This window comes from Ursus americanus, chromosome 25 (assembly GCF_024610735.1).
Source record: "Ursus americanus isolate L20-20 chromosome 25, mUrsAme1.1.p, whole genome shotgun sequence".
NCBI classification, from domain to species: Eukaryota; Metazoa; Chordata; class Mammalia; order Carnivora; family Ursidae; genus Ursus; species Ursus americanus.
In genome coordinates, this window is record NC_142151.1 from 44,361,403 (window position 1) to 44,380,747 (window position 19,345).

The 19,345-nt window shown below is 38.6% G+C and overlaps 1 protein-coding gene across 3 annotated transcripts in view; it reads right to left on the bottom strand.

The window, feature by feature from the left end:
- Positions 1–19,345, bottom strand: part of LOC123794687 (cyclic AMP-dependent transcription factor ATF-7) — an 84,500-nt gene that overhangs the window by 52,886 nt on the left and 12,269 nt on the right. For all 3 annotated transcript variants that reach the window (XM_045800894.2, XM_045800895.2, XM_045800896.2), the window contains exon 2: positions 12,531–12,599. In XM_045800894.2, coding sequence (XP_045656850.1) covers positions 12,531–12,578 — 48 coding nt within the window. In that variant the 5' untranslated portion in view covers positions 12,579–12,599. The remainder of the gene's footprint in view (positions 1–12,530; positions 12,600–19,345) is intronic.

Genomic DNA, 19,345 nt, shown 5'->3' on the forward strand with positions numbered 1-19,345 from the left:
CAGCAAAATAAACAAATGAGATCTCTGACATCTAGAGTGATCGTTTTGGTAGTCCGTGACCTTGCCCAGTAAGGCATTCTCAGCTCTGGAGCCAAGATTTTGACTTCTTGGTCAGAGGTAGAAAAGGTAAGACTTCAGTCAGATATTTCCTGCAGTTGAATGCAGAGTTAGTTTCACACAGTCCACAGTTATACAATGAATCATTATCAGAATCAAAAAGGAAAATACATATTTTAAGCAGCCTTCCAATATAAAGACAGTCAGACAAAACACACAAAGAATACTTGTACTATAAATGTCAACCATGAGACTCTCCAATCTCTTTCAATCCTTTGTGTACTTCCACATATTTTTATCAAATTATTTCACGTAAATATTTCCATATATCTATTTAGCCACAGATTTTCACTTCTAATGATAAATGAGAGGTCCACTGCATTAACACACCACAAGGGAAAAGGAAGACCAGACACATGGAAGTGCTATGAAATCAAAGAAGAGGATATAAGATCTGAGTAGAGAAGAATTTTATTATTCAACAGGGAAGACCCTCCACGCAGTTGTATGCCCAAAGCTTCAGAGGATAAAAAAGCTAGCTGTCCCCAGGCAGAACACACATCTCACTACACCATTAACCAACTTCTAGCCATACCCCAATTCCACCTTAATCATATTTCCTCTTGTTACCAATCAGTATGGCAGCCACTATAACCAAAGCCCCACTATTACGTGACACTCCACAGAGCAAGATACCAGTTGCATCTAGGAGCCTACAGGCATAAAACTAAGAATGGGAAGAAGGGAATATGAATTAGGAAGTAACCCAGTCTAGAATTCACAAAGATGACACCACAATGCTTTTTTGCGCCTATGAGTGGAGGATGCTGAAGTCAAGATTTTTAGGTCCCAGTTTTCTAGTCCTGTCTGCCTTTCTGGTTGGTCAAGAATTCATTTTCTTTCTCATCTTAAAATCATGTCCCTGCTACAAAAGTGGTTGTTTACCTCAGAGAGAGTTAGCCACATCTCAGCAGCATTCTCAAGCAGATAAAAAACCATTACAGATTAAGGCTGAGGCAGTTGCAGAGAGGCCCCTTCATGTGAGTAAGAATTCTTACCTTTTTGTACAGGTCCAGCTCAGTTATAGGTCCAGCTCTCTCTGGTATAGCAGCCAAATGCCTAGATCAGTCATAAACTGTAGCCAGGACTTACTTAACTGGTGGCACTGGGACCATTTACCAAAAAACTACGTATTCTCTCTTTTCTTCCCCCTAGGCTAGATGAGCATATTTACATGCATAGGGAGAATAATAAGAAACCAATTTAAGCTAGTAGTTAAGAGTGCTAGTCTGGGGGTGCCTGCCTGGGTGGCTCAGTCGTTAAGCGTCTGCCTTCGGGGCCTGATTCCAGCGTTCTGGGACTGAGCCCCGCATCACGCTCCTCTGCTGGGAGCCTGCTTCTTCCTCTCCCACTCCCCCTGCTTGTGTTCCCTCTCTCGCTGGCTGTCTCTCTGTCAAATAGGCTGTCTCTCTGTCAAATAAATAAAATCTTTAAAAAAAAAAAAGTGCTAGTCTGGAATCTATCTGGGTTTGTATAATAGCTCCATCACAAAATACTGTGTGGCCTTGTACCAGTTACTCAGTCTCTCTGAGCCTTAGCTTTCTCATCTGTACAACAGGGATAATACTATATCCTCCCTCAGGGGATCTCTAGGATTAAATAAAACAGTATCTATAAAGCCCTTTTGTACAGTACAGAAGAGCTCAGTTAGCTGTTGTATTACTGCTATAGCTGTTATTATTATTACATAAATAAAGTTAAACAATTTTCTTTGTATTTTGTTCTCTCCCATTCTCCGCATCTGATCCTTGGCTGGAATATAATTTTCCACATTATATAAACATAACGTTTCCTCTAAGTTGTATGTTAGTGTATGTATACATAAGCTGTCGGTCTGCACTAATTGATATTAATCTGAACATCATGTGATAGACCCTTCCATAGGCTAATGTTCATTTTACCACAGAAGTCAATTCAGCTCAACAAGTAGGGAAACTAAATTAGCACTGAGGTCAAGACTGGAGCCAAGTCTAGAAGTTGAAGAGTCACTATCTCTATGAAAAGAGATCTTATCCAATACTAGGGAGTTAGAATTCTAAGTAGTTAGGAAGCTTGAATCCTAGAACTAGAGAAATCAGTTCACTCTCCTTCCCTCATATTTTATCAATATAAATTTTCCAGGGCAGGAAAAAGAGGAAATCTCTCTCTCTCTCTTTTTTAAAGATTTTATTTATTTGACAGAGAGAGACACAATGAGAGAGGGAACACAAGCAGGGGGAGTGAGAGAGGGAGAAGCAGGCTTCCTGCTGAGCAGGGAGCCCGATGCAGGGCTCGATCCCAGAACCCCCAGGATCATGACCTGAGCCAAATGCAGACGCTTAACGACTGAGCCACCCAGGCACCCCTAATATCTCTCTTTCTATCCAAAAAGAATTAAGTTGCTTCTAGCGTTTATTAAGGCCCTTAAGATTTATACTTCTCAACTAGCTTCTAATAAAAGGAAGTTGAAATAGCCCAATACAAAACTAAGAAGTAAATCTGTTTATCTTTGACATCCTCATAAGTTGCCATGTCTCCTTTGCTCAGGAACCATTCCACCTAAGCCAGTCCTCATCTACTATCCCCTAACCCAAATACAAACTTCCATTCCTTTATGTAGCCAATATTACATCTGTGGTTAAGCTGATTTATACTAAAGCGTGAATGACAGCTCCCATACTTTTCTAGTAACTTATTAGTTTACACTAGTCTTTAACTAATGTAGAAGTACAGAGGATTACTTTAAGATAGGGCATCTTTCTTATTTACCTTTAAATTGCACTGACTTTTCAGTCACACATAAGGCTGCCCATGGGAGGAATGGAAAGGACACTTTATCGTACTCAACCTCATCAAAGGAAAAGGGACCATGGGGTCTACTTCTTCTTGCTTTGCTCAGCCCTAATACCTTCATTCTCCAGATACAGCCCATTCAATGTTCATTCTACCCTTGCTCCCAACACCTAGAACCAGTAAAACCGTCACTAGGCAAGCCAAATCTTTTAACATCAGAGACTCCCAAAAGACAAGAAAAGCTGCCACCTTAATCTCCCTGGAGAGATTCTTGGGGCTTTTAGAGGGACCTTGGAGCTGTAACCTTAAATGTTTAATTTTCTCTCCTCCTTTCTCCATCTATTCCTAATAACGTGATTATCTGCTCACAACTTTAAAGAATTAGAGGACTGCATGATTCTAACTATATGACATTCTGGAAAAGGCAAAACTATGGAGACAGTAAAAAGATCAGTGGTGGGGTGCCCGGGTGGCTCAGTAGGTTAAGCATCCCACTCTTGATTTCGGCTCAGGTCATGATCTTGGGGCTGTGAGATCAAGCCCCGCATAGGGCTCTGCACTCAGCAGAGAGTCTGCTTGGGATTCTCATTCTCTCTCTCTCTCTCTCTCTCTCTCTTCCTTAACCCCTCCCCCCATTCACGCACATGCACACACCTGCACACACGCTCTCTCTCTCAAATAAATAAATACATCTTAAAAAAAATAAAATATTAAAAAAATATCAGTGGTTACCAAGGGTTGGGGGTAGGAGTGGGGAGGGATGAATAAGTGGAACACAGGGGATTTTTTAGGGCAGTGAAGCTATTCTCTATGATACAATAATGGTGGGGACATGTTATTATACATTTGTTAAGACCCATAGAATGTACAACACAAAGATTAAACCCCAATGTAGCTTATGGACTTCAGTTAATATTAACATATCAATACTGGCTCATCAGTTATAACAAATGTACCACACGAACATAAGATACAATAGCAGAGGGGCTCCTGGGTGGCTCAGTCTGTTAAACATCTGCCTTCAGCTCAGGTCATGATCCCAGCACCCTGGGATCAAGGCCCGCATCAGGCTCCCTGCTCAGTGGAAAGCTTGCTTCTCCCTCTCCCTCTGCTGCTGCTCCCCCTGCTTGTGCTCTCTCAAATAAATAAATAATACATACATACATAAATACATAAATAAAATCCTTTACAAAAGATACAGTAGCAGGGGAGAATAAGGAGGGAATATGGGAACTCTCAGTACTTTCTACACAATTTTTTTTTAAAGGTTTTATTTACTTGGGAGAGAGAGCAAGCTACAGAAAGAGAGAGAGAGAGAGCACAAGCAGAGGGAGAGGGAGAGGGAGAAGCAGAGAGTCCGACGCAGGGCTCGATCCCAGGACCCCAGGACCATGACCTGAGCCAAAGGCAGATGCTTAACTGACTGAGCCACCTAGGCACCCCTGCACTTAATTTTTCTGTAAGTGTAAAACTGATGTAAAGAATAGTCTATTTTTTTTTTTTAATTAGAGGAAACACTGGTTAATAATAATCCCCCACTAGGTACAATGACTAATAAGAGCCAAGATAAGCCATACAAGAAGGCGGCAAAAAGTAAAAAAATTAGACTATAGCGCTTAATCACAGACTAGACAAGGTGATAACTAAAGGCAAAGAAAGAGGCTTGAGGAAGTGAGAGAAGGAGAGAGACAACTCTCACAGCATTTTTACAATGACTTGTGTGCAAAAAAACTGAAGCAAATGTTATCTCCCTCAGAGAAAGAGAAGAGAAACCAAGCTTATAAGGGGTACTGAGATAGGTGGCAGAAAAATTACCACCATTAAGCCTCTGGCATACTTACAAGTGTCACCCTGACGCCTCTCCCTGTGGCTAAGAAATCAGAGCTTGTCATTGTAACCAAGTCTGCAACCTGTGCTGGTGCCAATCTTTATGGTAAATTGAGGCATTTCTCAGGAAAATCAAGGGATAATTGCCCAGTATCAAAAGAAGATCTGACCCTTGGGAGGAGAAAGGAGGTGTCCTTTTGCCACAGGATGACTCTCTCTGGAGTAACATAAATGGCTCTTCAAGAGACGATGTCTCTGATAAGCGGAGCTACAACTCTGCAGCCAATCTGCCGAATGCCGAACAGAGCACTCAGCTTTCCGCAATGACTCAAAGGACACGGCAAGGCTGCAGATTTATTCCGCTGACTTTCCCTGCAGAACTACTCAAGTTTTTCAAAGGCAAAAAGGAAGAACTCTTTCCTTCAACCCAGGGAATTGCAAATTCCACCTGGGATCTAAAGACAGAACTGTTTGCTCAAAATCTGACATCATCGATGTGAGCAAGGAGATCTAAAAGCTGGAATGATGGCTGGCAATTTTGGTCTTTAGAGCAGAAGTTGGTTCAGCTCTTCAATCTGCCAGCAGAATCAGCAGCCACACAGGGCACATGGTGTGCCAGACTGGGAATGGGCTAATTTCAAAATTCATTCTCATGTCTCTCTGTACTTTAACACGGCAATTGCGAATAGTCCAGATTCCTACCAAAGCGCAATCTTGGGTGGTGTATTTCACCGCACAAAGAAATTTCAAAGTAAAAACACAAAGGCACTATTACAAAGAGATAAACCCCAAACCTTCCATCTTTTCTTTGCAATGTCTTCCTTCTTGAAATCTTATCTTAACCTGATAATTTTTGAGGGATTTAAAAAGCAAAATCTATCTACAATAAACTATTAATAGCAGCATTCCTCCCTCACAATTTGTATGTCATTTCTTCAAGATGAGATTTTGAAAGAGAAAAGCTTTCTACATTTTCTAAGTCAAAAGTAACAGCCATGTGCTATGATTTATAGGACAGTCCCTCTATGGTTAAATAGATTCAACCCTCAACAGACAAAAGAAAACCAGGCTTGAGAATTAAGATATGCAATTTCTATTTGAAACCTCTTTTATCTTAAGATAAACAAAGATTTTTAAACACTAAAATTTAGAGATAATCAGTTCTATTTTGATTTTTTAGAATATTCACCGCTGTACTGAGCACGTACCCTGGAACAGGAACTGGAGCATGGGCAGTAGTAATAGCAAAATACAGCACAGAAAATTATAAACAGAAAATCAGAATAAGACTTTTTCCCCAAAAAACAAAACATATAACTCCTTTTACAAAAACAAATGAAAAGAGGACACAAATAGAGATGTTTTGCTTTATAAATAACACTGCAAAACAACGAATATCTTAAATATTTAGACATAACCAAAAGTCTAAAGATTTGGCTAAGTGAAATTTAGCTAAGTGGTTACCAACGTTTGCAACTGTAACCCTTTCAAAGGGGTTTATCATAAAGAGTCAATTAAGGTAAAAACGTGGCTCTTCCCTAATTCCAAATGAAGGGGCTTCTCTTATACTGTAAATCCAATTTAAAAAGGACACTGTGTTTTAATATAAGTCACTGGCATATGGTTAGAAAGCTTAAGTTTGTCCGGTTACATCCTTTGAGCAGAACATTTAAGTTCTCTTTCCTCTCCTATGAAAGAGCTTCCAGAGAGCATCCCTTACACCTTGTTCATAATGCACAATTTATCGGCATTTTGTTTCCTTTCTAAATGGCCGGGAGGGAAGAAGAGCTCCACAGCCACTGTGTGTGGTTAGTAATGGCGCTTTTACTTGTCATTGTACAAAGCCTGTTAAATATTTACAACACAGACAGCAATATCTAGTCCTAAACACCCAGTTGTGAGTTTGAATTTTTTTAGAAATAAATCTATGACAAGTTTTCCCCAGCAAAACGCCAGAAGACTTTACTAACAGCTTCAAGAGACCCAGCGGGTCCAGAGGAGCAGTTATAGGCCATCTGGTGATTACTTATTATTATTTATACAGCACCGTAGATGTACACACAGATGTGTTATGAATCCACACACAGAGTAGGCCCTAACAAGGGCTTCAGACAAAATGCGACTGCTGAGCAAGTCAATCTGCATTAAAGAAACACACAAACCAGAAAGAGGGAACACACTGGCTCTTCTTCAATCTGCCGCATTAGCTGGAAGAGTATTTGATAAGAGAATGATGAATTCTATATAATGATGACAATATCTTGTAAGTTAACAACCTAGCTATATGTGGTTTTGCAGGGGTGGCAAAAGAGGGACTAACGAAGGACAGACTCTCAGATCCAGAGGTACTTTATTAACTCGGCAGTTTATAAAAGAAGGGACTAGGAAACAGCGTCTCTCCCGAGTTAGGAAGAACTGAGATACAAAGATACAGAATCTTATTTTTTTTCTACCAGGAATGCTCTGAGAACAGTTTCTGGGCTCCCATTCCAAATATTAAGTCATACCAAAGGAAAACAAGAGTGAATAACTGAAAAATTTTATCTTAATTTCTTGGGTATAGCTCTAATTAGGTTCATACAGCCTCCCCCAACTCCACCCCCTGGCAGAGCAGGGATGCTTTTAATCTACTATGTTTTTAGTAACATAATAATAGCGGTAACATAAAAAGCTAAAATCACCAAACACATGTTTCTAAAGGCAAGTGTCAAGAGTGCCAGACTGGACATTAAAAACACATTTAATTCCCTGTTCTTAATACATTTACATTTTTTAAAATCCTGGTCCCAATTTTGTCCAAACGCTGCATAACGGTGGTCTACTTCCATCACAAGGGTTCATAAAACTGTAGCGTACTCAGAGTGGACTGAAAAGTTATTGCAAAATCAACATATTATTACAAAAAACAAGGTTAGCATTTGGCCTAATTGTGTATAATGCAGTGTATTTTCAGCTGCCTGACAGCATGCAGGCACTCTTACCAGATGGGAACTGGATGAATTATTGAATGAAATATGAATTATTAAATAAAAATTTGAATTTTTTTAAACTCTTGGCAGGGGGTGAGGAAGAAAGGCTTATTTGTTTGCCTGAAATTGCCCTCACCTGTCGAAGCATGTAAAGATGGTATATACCACCATAAATGGCATTTACCTATCAGAGCCGTTTCTTCCCTTGTTATTCTCCAATTCAAGATGCTCCCCTGACATAAAGAATTAGTGATCGGCACCAACCCATTCTTCCTTCTTTTCTTTTGTGTTAATGCCAGGTAATAGGGAAACTTGCCAAAGAGACAGAATTAAAAATCCAGAGGCCCACAGTACCAGTATGGCCCACTTAAAGAGAGGGCAGGGATAACAGAAAAAAAATCTCTATAGATTTGTGTTACATAGGCAATAAAACATATACCTTTGTAGCATGCCAGCATTTAACCAATCAGAGAAGCTATTTGTTGCCTCATATATTACAAAGCAATAGAGATTTAAGGGATAATGGTCATGGAGGCAGAGGATACGAAGCAATAAACAGCATTGGAGGTTGGTTAAATGCCAAGTGAAGCCAGGACTACAGCACCATAAACATTATTCCTATTATATGACAAGATAAGGAGGTACAAGAACCTGCCCTCAATCCCACCACAACGAGGGCTCTACTGCCATTCTTGGCCTTAGAAAGGGAAAGCAGGCCCTGGAGGTCTATGAGCTAGTTATGTGTTTCATGTCTCAGTTAGATATGAACAGAACCTCAACCTGTACCTAAATGTCCTCTGGGAGAAGAAAAGATCTGGTAGTAGATATCCTTAGGGGGGAAAAAAGAGTAACAGCCCCTCAGGTCACAATGAACAGAGAAATAATCACAAGACTTTTCCTTAAAAAGACAGAGTGGATACAGAGGTAGTTATAACAGAAATCTTCCTCAATGGATAATAATGGGATGATCCTGTCCATGAGAAGTATCTCCTCAGAGGAAAGGTGTTGCTGCTCTTAAAGAAACAGGCATTCTAAGTAATAAGCTTATGTGATCAGCTTCCGCTCAAAGGCTTAGTTATGGTAACCAGAAGGACTACTTAAATCCGCATAATTTGTACTGCAGAACAGTGTCATGTTCCCGAGAGGAAGGTACAGGAATATGGAATTTGTTGACTCCTAGTAACAAAAACTGGGCAAAAAGCACCCAAAAGGTAAGTTATCTAACTGCATTTACAAATTCAAGATTACTGTCAGAAACATAGTACAGTTGACCCTTGAACAACACAGGTCTGAACTGCACAGATCCACCTATATGTGGATTTTTTTCGATAAAAATAGTACAGTACTGTAAATTTTCTCTTCCCTACAATTTTCTCAACATCTTTTTTTCTCCGGCTTACTCCAAAGTGAGAATACAGTATATAGTACATATAACACACAAAATATGGGTTAATCAACTGTTTATGTTATCGGTAAGGCTTCAGGTCAACAGTAGGCTATTAGTAATTAAGTTTTGGGGGAGTCAAAAGTTACATGCAGATTTTTAACTCCCTCGGGCGCTCCTAACCCCTCCATTGTTCAAGGGTCAACTGTAGTTTTTCCTGCTTCCACAAACAATAGAACAATTTTACAATCCACCTTTAAATAAAAATGTCCCCAAAAGCATCAAAAACTTAAAAGACTACCTAAATTCAGCACCAAACTATACTTCTATTTTAATAACACAGAAGGAAAGCCATTTTATAGTCATAATGGTTTTACTTAGATGCTATCTTATAAACATTTCAAAAACCCAAACCTCTCAAATTCAACCCAACTCTTTGCCACAGAATATCTGGGGTACTGTTGCCTTAACAACACTAACCCATTCTCTGGAGGCAGCTCTATTAACTATTCCTGCTACCACATTCTACAGAGAGGTATTAGCAAGAATATTGCTTTCCCTAAGCTCCTCTTCATGAGAGTGATGAGGCCTCAAGAGAAACAGGGTCTCAACAAGAGAATAGGGATGAGAGGGCTCAAAACACCCTATCATCTGTCTTTTCAGATAAGAATGCAGAGAATACAACCTTCAGCAGCCATCTTTCTTTTAAAAAAGTGCATGCAGCATATTTAGAATTCAGCTGTGTCACATCAGACTTACTGTTGGGAAGTGGATCATGAACAGAATCCAAAAATAACAGCCATTAAAGACCTAGCAACCAAAACATGTTTACGTATCCATTGAAAGCCTGGTGGTTTTGATTATATGGTGGAGAGCATAATCCACTAGTCTATTTTAGGTGAATTTTCCTTTCACCTTCCCTTAATATTAAGGCGTAAGATGGTTTCTGAGTTTAGGGGTACATAGGGTAAAAGTCTGGGCAGAGAACAGATACTGAAATAATGTAAGATTCCGATAGTTTTTGTTGCTTGGTTTTTTAAGGATCAGTCTCTTGAATTATAATGTGCTTTCATTCCTTCTTCCTCTAAGTGGTAGAAACCACTGATTTTTGAGGCTTCTATGGCAATAAGTTCTGAACCATGTCTTGTAAAAATTATCATGGTCCTTATTACCACTCCTGGGATTTACATAGCTTTTTAAAATTATTCTACCATTTCTGGAATAAAAATTTTGAATCAATGACAGTGGATTATAAATAGCTTGAAGGCCTCAAGTGGCTCCAGGATAAAACCATTTTCAAGGGATATAAGAAAGCTGGATGACAGGCCAAGGGTAGTTCGCTTTCCCAAATTTATCCTCTCTGCCAGATTTCCACTATTTCATGTAATAGAAAGCAATCACAGTAAAGTACATCCTGTAGAGATCCTACTGTAGAGTTAATTGTCACTAGATATGGGGAGAAACTTGGAAGGAGACTAAATATAACTAAAGAACTACCATTTTACCTGACCATAAAATTCTGACATGCAAAGGAGGTAAAGTAACTTGAATCCAAAAGAAGGTAACAATCTCCCTGAGTTCCAAATCCATTGAGGGGGGAAAAAGGCCTTCAGGACCAACACCAGAGGTTATAATGAATCTGAACAACCAAAATACCAGCAAACAATTCAGAAATGGGAGGAAGAAGTAGGGGAAGGAAAAGGCTTATGATAAACAGTATCCAACAATACAAAAGGAACCAAAGTAAAAAGTCCCAACTGTTTTTACCACCTCTAGTCCAAAAAATCCAAAACAAAAAGAAACAAACACAAAATCCTCTGGGATCTCACAAATTTCACTGAAAACTACTGCTTTCTGATGAGACGGCCTAAAGTAACCTACTTATACGTATCTTCCTCAGGGAACTTAAGAGATGCTTTTCCAGTGTACTCCTTTAATTTTATAATCCATTTTAAGTCCTTGTCTAGGTGGTTTTAAGCATAAAACATAAGAGGGGCACTGAGAAGCTTAAACAATAAATGAAGAAAAATAAATGTAAGTATGAAAAAAATAAATCTTTTCATCAAAAATGCAGATTTTTAAAGGGAGATAAGTGAAAAGGGTCCCAGGTATCAATTATAGAAATCACAGTAAATAGTATTATCAACAAATCCACACACAAAAATTTGGAGGGATTAGGTTCAGATATGTATTCTAACACAGCTGTCTGAAAAGTGAAACAAATTTACCCTAATTTCCCAAGTGGCTTCCATTGTAAAAGAATAAAATACAAATCACATGGGGGAAAACAGTCAACAATAAAGTTGAAAACTCTGACAAGAAAGGAAATATACCCTATGATGCTGTATACTTCAGAATGCAGTGGCTTTTTTAGCCTTCTCTGAAATTTTCAGCATTTACGGGAATTCGGAATCTTCCTTCTGCCTATTCCTTGTCACTACTCTCATCTCATTCACCTCTCAAATTCCAATTCTTAGAAATTTCTGGAACTTAACTCTCTTCCTTCTGCTGAAGTATTTACAATGTTTAATAGAACTAGTCTGCAATCTCACATACCACCAGTAAGTGTCACTGGGCAGTCACATGGCATATTCCTAACTGAAAGGAAATTCAACCCTTCAGTTCCATAAAATCAATTCATAAAGGCTGATAAAATTTCCTTTGTATGCCTTTCTTCATCCTTTGTGGAACATGGCAGTAGGGGAGGGTCTAGGAAGAAGAGTTAAGAAGGTGCAAAATGGGGGTGGGGGGGTATAAAAAGGCAGTTTCAACAAAATAGCTTTATTAAAAAAAAGCATATAATGAAAAATATGACACATAATGTACACATATGCAAACAATAACATGGCAGCTGACATACAGAACAAGGCATTTCGTGGTGTCAGACAGGGAAGATGGCTGAGAAATCCTGTAGTTTATATATTGCTGTGAGATCTCAGGTTCTATGTTGGATTTGTATTTCCTACATAGACAGATATGTGCCTTAGCTGCCAACAATGGTTTTCTGGATCAACAGTCCAAAGAAACTTTTTTTTCTTATTTAACAAATCCAACAGACTCCAGCAAATCGGGACTCACGATGAACAATTCTCAGCTGCCTGCTCTAAATATGTTAAGCACACTTTTATATCCATGAAGGTTGAGGAAAAGATATTTCTAAACTTGTTTTATATTTAGATGGATAGCTTTAGAAAGCAGGAGAGAGCAACACGTATTCCTCAACACTGTGTACTGGGAAACAAACACCAGTAGAATAACAATATGAAAGAGAGCAAGGCAGATTTCATTACGGTAGAGTGCCTACACTTCCTCATAACATGGATTTACACACTGCAAATCCTCTGATCTGATTACCTCCAGTGATCACGTAAAATACCGGCTTTAAACTCTTTGCCTTAGTGATAAAACAGCCACTTTGATTCACAACGAGACATTCACAATAAAGTATATTGTAAACGTACCTGTCCACAGCCCGGGGCATTGCACACAAACGGTCTGTCGTCTCCCATATTTCATATAGCAGAGCGGAGCTGAGGAGGGGGAGGCAGGGGGAAAAGTTATGTTAAATACGCTGGAGTTAAAAAAAAAAAAAAAAAGTGCTTCAAAAATATCAAGCCTAGAAACAGGTGTTCCAAGAATGCTGTCTATCAAAGCTATAAACACAGGCTACTTTGGGGAGACCCATTAGACAGGTGGCATATGATCTACTGCGACTCAACTGAAACTTTTAATTAGAAAAACTGAGACCTAAATAGTGAAGGAATTTCAAACCTTTTGCTAGATTTTCCCTCTTTCTGCTACAGTATATAACACACTCCTCTAGCCTGCTGAATTACAATCAGTGCAGTTCCCTATGTCAATAAATTCACTGAACATTCGATGCGGAAGCCATATTTCTGAACCAGAGAAGACCAAAATTTGTCATTTAATTAATTAAGGGATTATAGGAGGGGTGCTCCATTTTATAGGGCTATAATCTGGCTCCCTGGTGTATAAACTACGAGACCGTTGGCAAGGGCCGTTTATCCCAGATTATTGCCAAAGAAAACAAAGCACCCATCCTATTGGGCTACACGGGAAATGATTTTCATTAATAAAAAAATAAAAAATAAAAACCTTCTCTCCCCACTGGGAGCCTCCTTCTCCCCCCACCAATCGTCTGTGGCAAATGGAGAAATATCGGTGCCCTTCCCCCTCTAATTCTATTTATGGCGAGGTTTTTAAAAGCAGCAATAAAACAAATGTCGACTCTTTGGGGGTTTACTGGGTGAATATGTTTCGGCTGTTTGTGCCGCTCTCGGCCAGAGTTCTTGGGCTGCTCTGCTGCAGCCAACAGATGTGTGCTGCTGCAGGGGATAAAAGAAATGGCACTAAAAGGCATCACCATCCATCCTCCCCATTTCTCTGAAGAATTTAACAGGGTTTATACTGTTGTTGTTTTTTAATTATTGAAGCTAAACTCTTGAAATGTTGATCGAAACTCTTTGTCAAAGAACAATAATTCCGACATGAACGTGTTGGGGGAAATTTCTCATTTCCCAACTAGGAATAAAAATAGAGGTGGAGATGGATAAGGATGAGAAATGCAAATCATAGTAAAAATATTCCTAAAAGATAAACAGGGTTTTGAAGGGGGGGGGCACAAAAATAGTCTTCATAGAATAAACTCCTAAAGGATATTTTCGAACATCCTTCTACAAGAAAGGTGTAGAAAAGAGTATTAACAAGGGAAGATGAAAGAGGAAGAACTGTAATTTGAATATGCCTAGAAGCAACTTCAGAACTATAACCAAATTCAAATTTTTATCCTGGAGATAAACCAAAATATCAGGTTAACCTCACTCAGGTCTGCGTTAAAATAAAATGTTGAAGTGCTAGACTGAATTTGGTCATCAGAAAACTCTGCTTAAACCTCAAAGGGTAGCTAGGTAACTAACATCTCTTCTACTCGCTTCAGACTCACTCTGGGGTTGGAACCAGTACTTCTGGTAGTCTGATCAGCAATTCCACAACTCATCAGTGTTTAAAATTGTGGGGTGCCCCAGAAAATAGAGAGGGCTTCTTAGTCATCGTTCAGTGTGCTGGGAACAGGGTCGGACTATGAAGGAAACCGATGCTGCAGCATCGCTGTGACGGAAGAAAGCCTGTACGCACATAGGTGTACACAGATTTATATCACATTTAGCCAGGATAAATTGCTTCAATAAATTCTGTTCCTAGGAGAAGCCAGCTGAAGCTGATGATTGGGTACTGAGAAAATGGGAGCTTTATTCTTCACACAGCCCCAGGACAAGGGGGTTTTCTGGTTTGTTTGTTTTAAATACATGATGATTTTTTAGCACTTTCTGGAACTATGACATCGTGCAAAAAATAAACATAAAGTAACTAAAAGTAAATAAATGCAAAGACCACAGCCAGTATGACTGAAAATTCAGAACATTTCTGGAAAGCAATTCATCTCTGGAAAAATTCCTAACTGCTGTGCTGGAGATAATTTTACTTCCTAGTCCCAAACCCTGTTTCCCTAATATAATCATGAAATGAGAATTTTATTTCAACAAGGTCTTGTAGCATATTTTCAACCAGGAAGTAAACTGCAAGGGCTAGAGCAGACATAACATAAGGACCAGGTGGGATTCCTTCCTTTTACCTTGGTTCTGTGATTTGAGGCTAAATTTTCTGTTTTCTACCTAGTTAGAGGAGAAAAAGGGTGCTTGCTGGCTGAGGAGCAGGGCAGCGCTGGCATAAGAAGTGATTGAATAAACTCTGGAATGGTTTCCCTCCAACCACAAAATTCAAAATTTAACTTGGTTTTGTACAATCATATCACAATATATGGTTTCCAAATTTTATTTAAGGGCATCCTTACTAGGAAACAGAAATGGAAAATCATGATTTTCTAAAAGAAAACAAAAGGAAAACCAAGTTGGGGGAAAAGTATTAAATGCAACAGAAGTAAGCATTTTCATGGCTCTTAAATACCAAATCTGACAATTACTAACTAGGATTTCCTGCTTCCTTCCCACTTTACTGGCTTTTTGTTTTGCCATTTTCACCAAAAGGAGGATCACAATGGGAGGAAGAAGGCCCTTCTTCTTAAATACCCAGAATTATTCTGAAATCATTCCTCAGTCTCTTGCTCCTTTTCATTTCCATCACTCTTGCTTTTTCGCTTTACAGGGATTTGTCTTTTTTAAGAATTAAATATATAACAACAATAATAATGATCTGTTCTCCCACTTAAAAAAAAAACAACAACCCTGCTTACATCTTTTTAAATTCCCAGTCTGCTGCATCAATTGCTACATATAAGGAATGCCAATGCTTATTTCTATTTGATACTTAAAACAAATCTCTAATTATGAGAGAGGTCAAACTGATGCCTTCTCAAGAACAAAAAGCAGCACATTTCTGTAGTATAAACAGGCCGAGACAAAGGTGAAATCTTGAATAAAGACGCTGCCATTCACTAGAATTTAATTCACGGCCCATCTGTAACTGTACTACTTGACAAGTAGATCATGGGTCTGGGTATGACACTCAAGTCCGTCGTCTGCTCCTCGGTCTATTCCTCAGGAAGAAACTCTGCATTTTAGAAAACTAACCAATAAATGACAGACAAAGGACACACACACTAAGAGACATTTCCAGGAGGAAGTGAGATGCTTTCAGAGGAGATCTTAGAAAAGGAAAACAAAGATTCAGAAAAATGCTGTCTTAGAGGCCAAGTCTGCTCATGTACTCAGTCACCAGAATGCATAAATGATAAAAATTATGATTTACTCAAAAGAGAGAAAGTTATCTGAATGCTGGGAGAGAAGTGAAGAAAACCCAAGGCTTGGAGACTGATTTTTAATAACTGGGATAATTTCATAAAATCTATGTTAAATAATTTTGTCAGAGCCAGTAGTATATTCTAAAATGCTCAATGTGCAAATAAGAAAACCGATTCTCTATGAATAAACACAGATACATATATATGCATATCTATCTTTTTTTCTCTTTTTTAATAGAATGAGGACAGAGTCTGTCACTGAGGACTACAAGGTCAGTTCTCTGGACCCAGTTATAATGTGATTATTTCTTTACTAACTAACTGCTATTCATAAAATGACCCAACTTTAGTAAGGAATAAAAGCCATGTACAAACACACCCCAGGGGCTGTTCTTAGGTTCCTAAAAACAAAAAGCAGACACTGCTAAGTACAAAAAATGAGAAGGGCATATGCACCATTAATATCAAAGATTCATGAAAATCTAGAAGGGGTTCAGACTAGCTATCATTCATTCATTCAAAAAACATTACTAAGGAACTAAGTGCCAGGCAGAGTGGACATAAAAATAAAAAGACAATAATCCTTTGCAAAAAAAAGAATCTTTCACTCATCTGTGTCAAAAAAAACTAGAGCTGGACAGTAGTTAAAGCAGTAAAAAACAGTTTTTAGTCAGAACTATTGCAATAGGGGAAAAGAGTCCTCAGTATAGAACTGGGCTCAATTCTGAATACATCATGGGCAAGTGGAAATTTATAGCCAAGGACCATGGTGGGGGTTAATGGATGGAAAAGTACTAAGAGGAAACATCAGGAGAAGGGGGGATTCTGACTAAACCGACCTAACAAGATTCTTGCTAAAGGCAGGCCAGGGTGATGAGACGTAACCGGGGTGGTGAAAGAAGAAGAACCTGATCAGATATGAGGGTGATCAGATACTGAGGGTGAGGGATTCTTGCTAAAACTGATCTTACAACAAAGTACACAGATGGGCCTAAAAGAAGGTTCAGGAACCTGCCTAAAGTTTGGTCAAAGAATTTTTGTCATTTGGCATGAGAGGTGTCAGGTAAGCGGTAAGAATGACGGCTTAATTTACAAGTTCAATTCGTCAGAGACTGATAGGTGTCCATATTAGATCCCTTACTATTTTCTATTCTTTGTGGTCATTTATCAAATTCCTTTGCTAGACAAGTCCAGAGTACAGGCAAGAGCACAAAAAAGAGGGATTTAAAGTCTTGGTAAGTAAAAGATCTGACAAGGACAAAGTTTGAAACTAATAATCACAATTTACTTTGTGCATCAAAAAGTAAATATGGTCAGTTTTAAAATTCATCAATGCACTGGGGCGCCTGGGTGGCTCAGTTAAACATCCGACTCTTGGTCTCAGCTCAGGTCTTGATCTCAGGGTCATGAGATCAAGCCCCGCATTGGGTTCCACACTGGGCATGGGGCCTACTTAAAAACAAAACAAAACAAAAAATTTAAAATTCATCAATTCACTGAATACTTTATTCAGTGCCTACCCCACACTCTAGGCCCCAGAATTCAACAGTGAATGAGACAGACGAGGTTTCTACCCTTACAGTGCTTACTTATACTCTAAAACGAAGAGACAAACACTTAAGCAAGTAAACAAAATAATTTTAGATTAATAGCAGATAACTGCTATGAAAGAAATGAAATGGTGATATGTTAGTGGCTATGGGCAGGCTATTTTAGTTTCATAAATAAAAAAAAAGAAATGGCTGTAGTATCTGTGACCAAAAAGGGAACAGGGTAGAATATAGAGATCTAGGTTAAAACTTCTGGAAGGCTTTCCTCTCCTTATAGTTGATTTCCAGTAAATATTTATTGATTTAATATGAAGCCAATATTCAAGTATACTCTGCTGAGATTCTACATTTATCTTCCAGTTTTTTCACAAAGCTGCCGGCTGGGTCCACAAAACAATTGCTATCCGGGTATTTATCTATTTAAAGCTAAACATGTTTGACGTTATTTTATTTTATTTTATTTTATTTTTATTTTTAAAGATTTTTTAGTTATTTATTTGACAGAGATGGGCAGCCAGCGAGAGAGGGAACACAGGCAGGGGGAGTGGGAGAGGAAGAAGCAGGCTCCCAGCGGTGGAGCCTGATGTGGGGCTCGATCCCAGAACGCCGGGATCACGCCCTGAGCCGAAGGCAGACACCTAACGACTGCGCTACCCAGGCGCCCCTGACGTTATTTTAAATACATATTCTTAAGACATATTTTAAGTACATACTTTGCAACTACTTTGTGCCTAGGGCACTTGATGTGACTATACCCAACCAACTCTGTGCTTTCCTTATCACCCAAATAACATAGAGGAGGCTCCATAGCTTTTGGTTAGAGTGTTAAAAAATGGGGAGAAGGAAGATTATTTGTCAAGTTAACCCTTCATTGGCCCTTGAAAACAAAACTGAGGCCAGAGCTGTTAAGATATATTTTCAAGTATAAAAGAACGCAGCAGAAGGGGGCCTGGCTGGCTTCGCAGGTAGAGCATGTGACTCTTGATCTCAGGGTTATGAGTTCAAGCCCCACATTGGGTGTGGAGCCTCCATAAAAAATAAATGAAATAAAATAAAATCTTAAAAAAAAAAAGAAACATTAAAAAAAAAGAAAGCCACAGAAATTCTTATACCTTCATATAAGACTTTTGGGAGTACATATTTGAATAATCTTTCTGGAAAGCAATCTGGCAATATTTATATTGTCTTAAATGTTTTGTATCCCTTGAACAAATCATTCTTTTTTCAGCACTTTACTCTGAGGTTAAAGCCCAAAACATGACCACTTATACATTAAAATGTTCATCATAGTCTTATTTATAACAATAGAAAAAAAGAACAAGAATTAAACGTTTAAGAAGAATGGATCAATGTAAGATACTGCTTGACACTAGACTATATTTAAGAATAACGTTCCCGAAAGCTATTTAATGACATAAGAAAATGCTATACATTCTGTGGGGAAAAAAGCAGAACATAAAATTGCATATGCACCATAATTCCAAATCTATAAAAAAAGCAAACAAAATAGGGGCGCCTGGCTGGCTCAGTCGGTAGCACATGCAACCCTACGACTCTTGATCTCGGGGTCATGAATTCAAGCCCCACATTGGGCATAGAGCGTACTGAGAAAAAAAAAAAGCAAACAATAATAAGCATAGAAAAAGATAAGGGAATTAGCATCAAACGTTAATAATGGTTATCTCTGGATAATGGTATTCCAGGTAATTTTGTTTTCTTCTTCGTACCTTCAGTATTTTCCAAAGTCTACAATGATCACAGATTGCTTTTAAAAAATAAAAATAAATAATCTAGTGTAATCTAATTTAAAAAAATGATCTGCATAACTTGAAAAAAAGTCTATGAGTAAAAAAGGTCCACATCTGCTAGACTCTTCTAAAGCACTAAACAGTATATTTACAAATCATGTAAGGTTGTTCATTCTCTACTACAAAGCAATAGAGCTAACTGA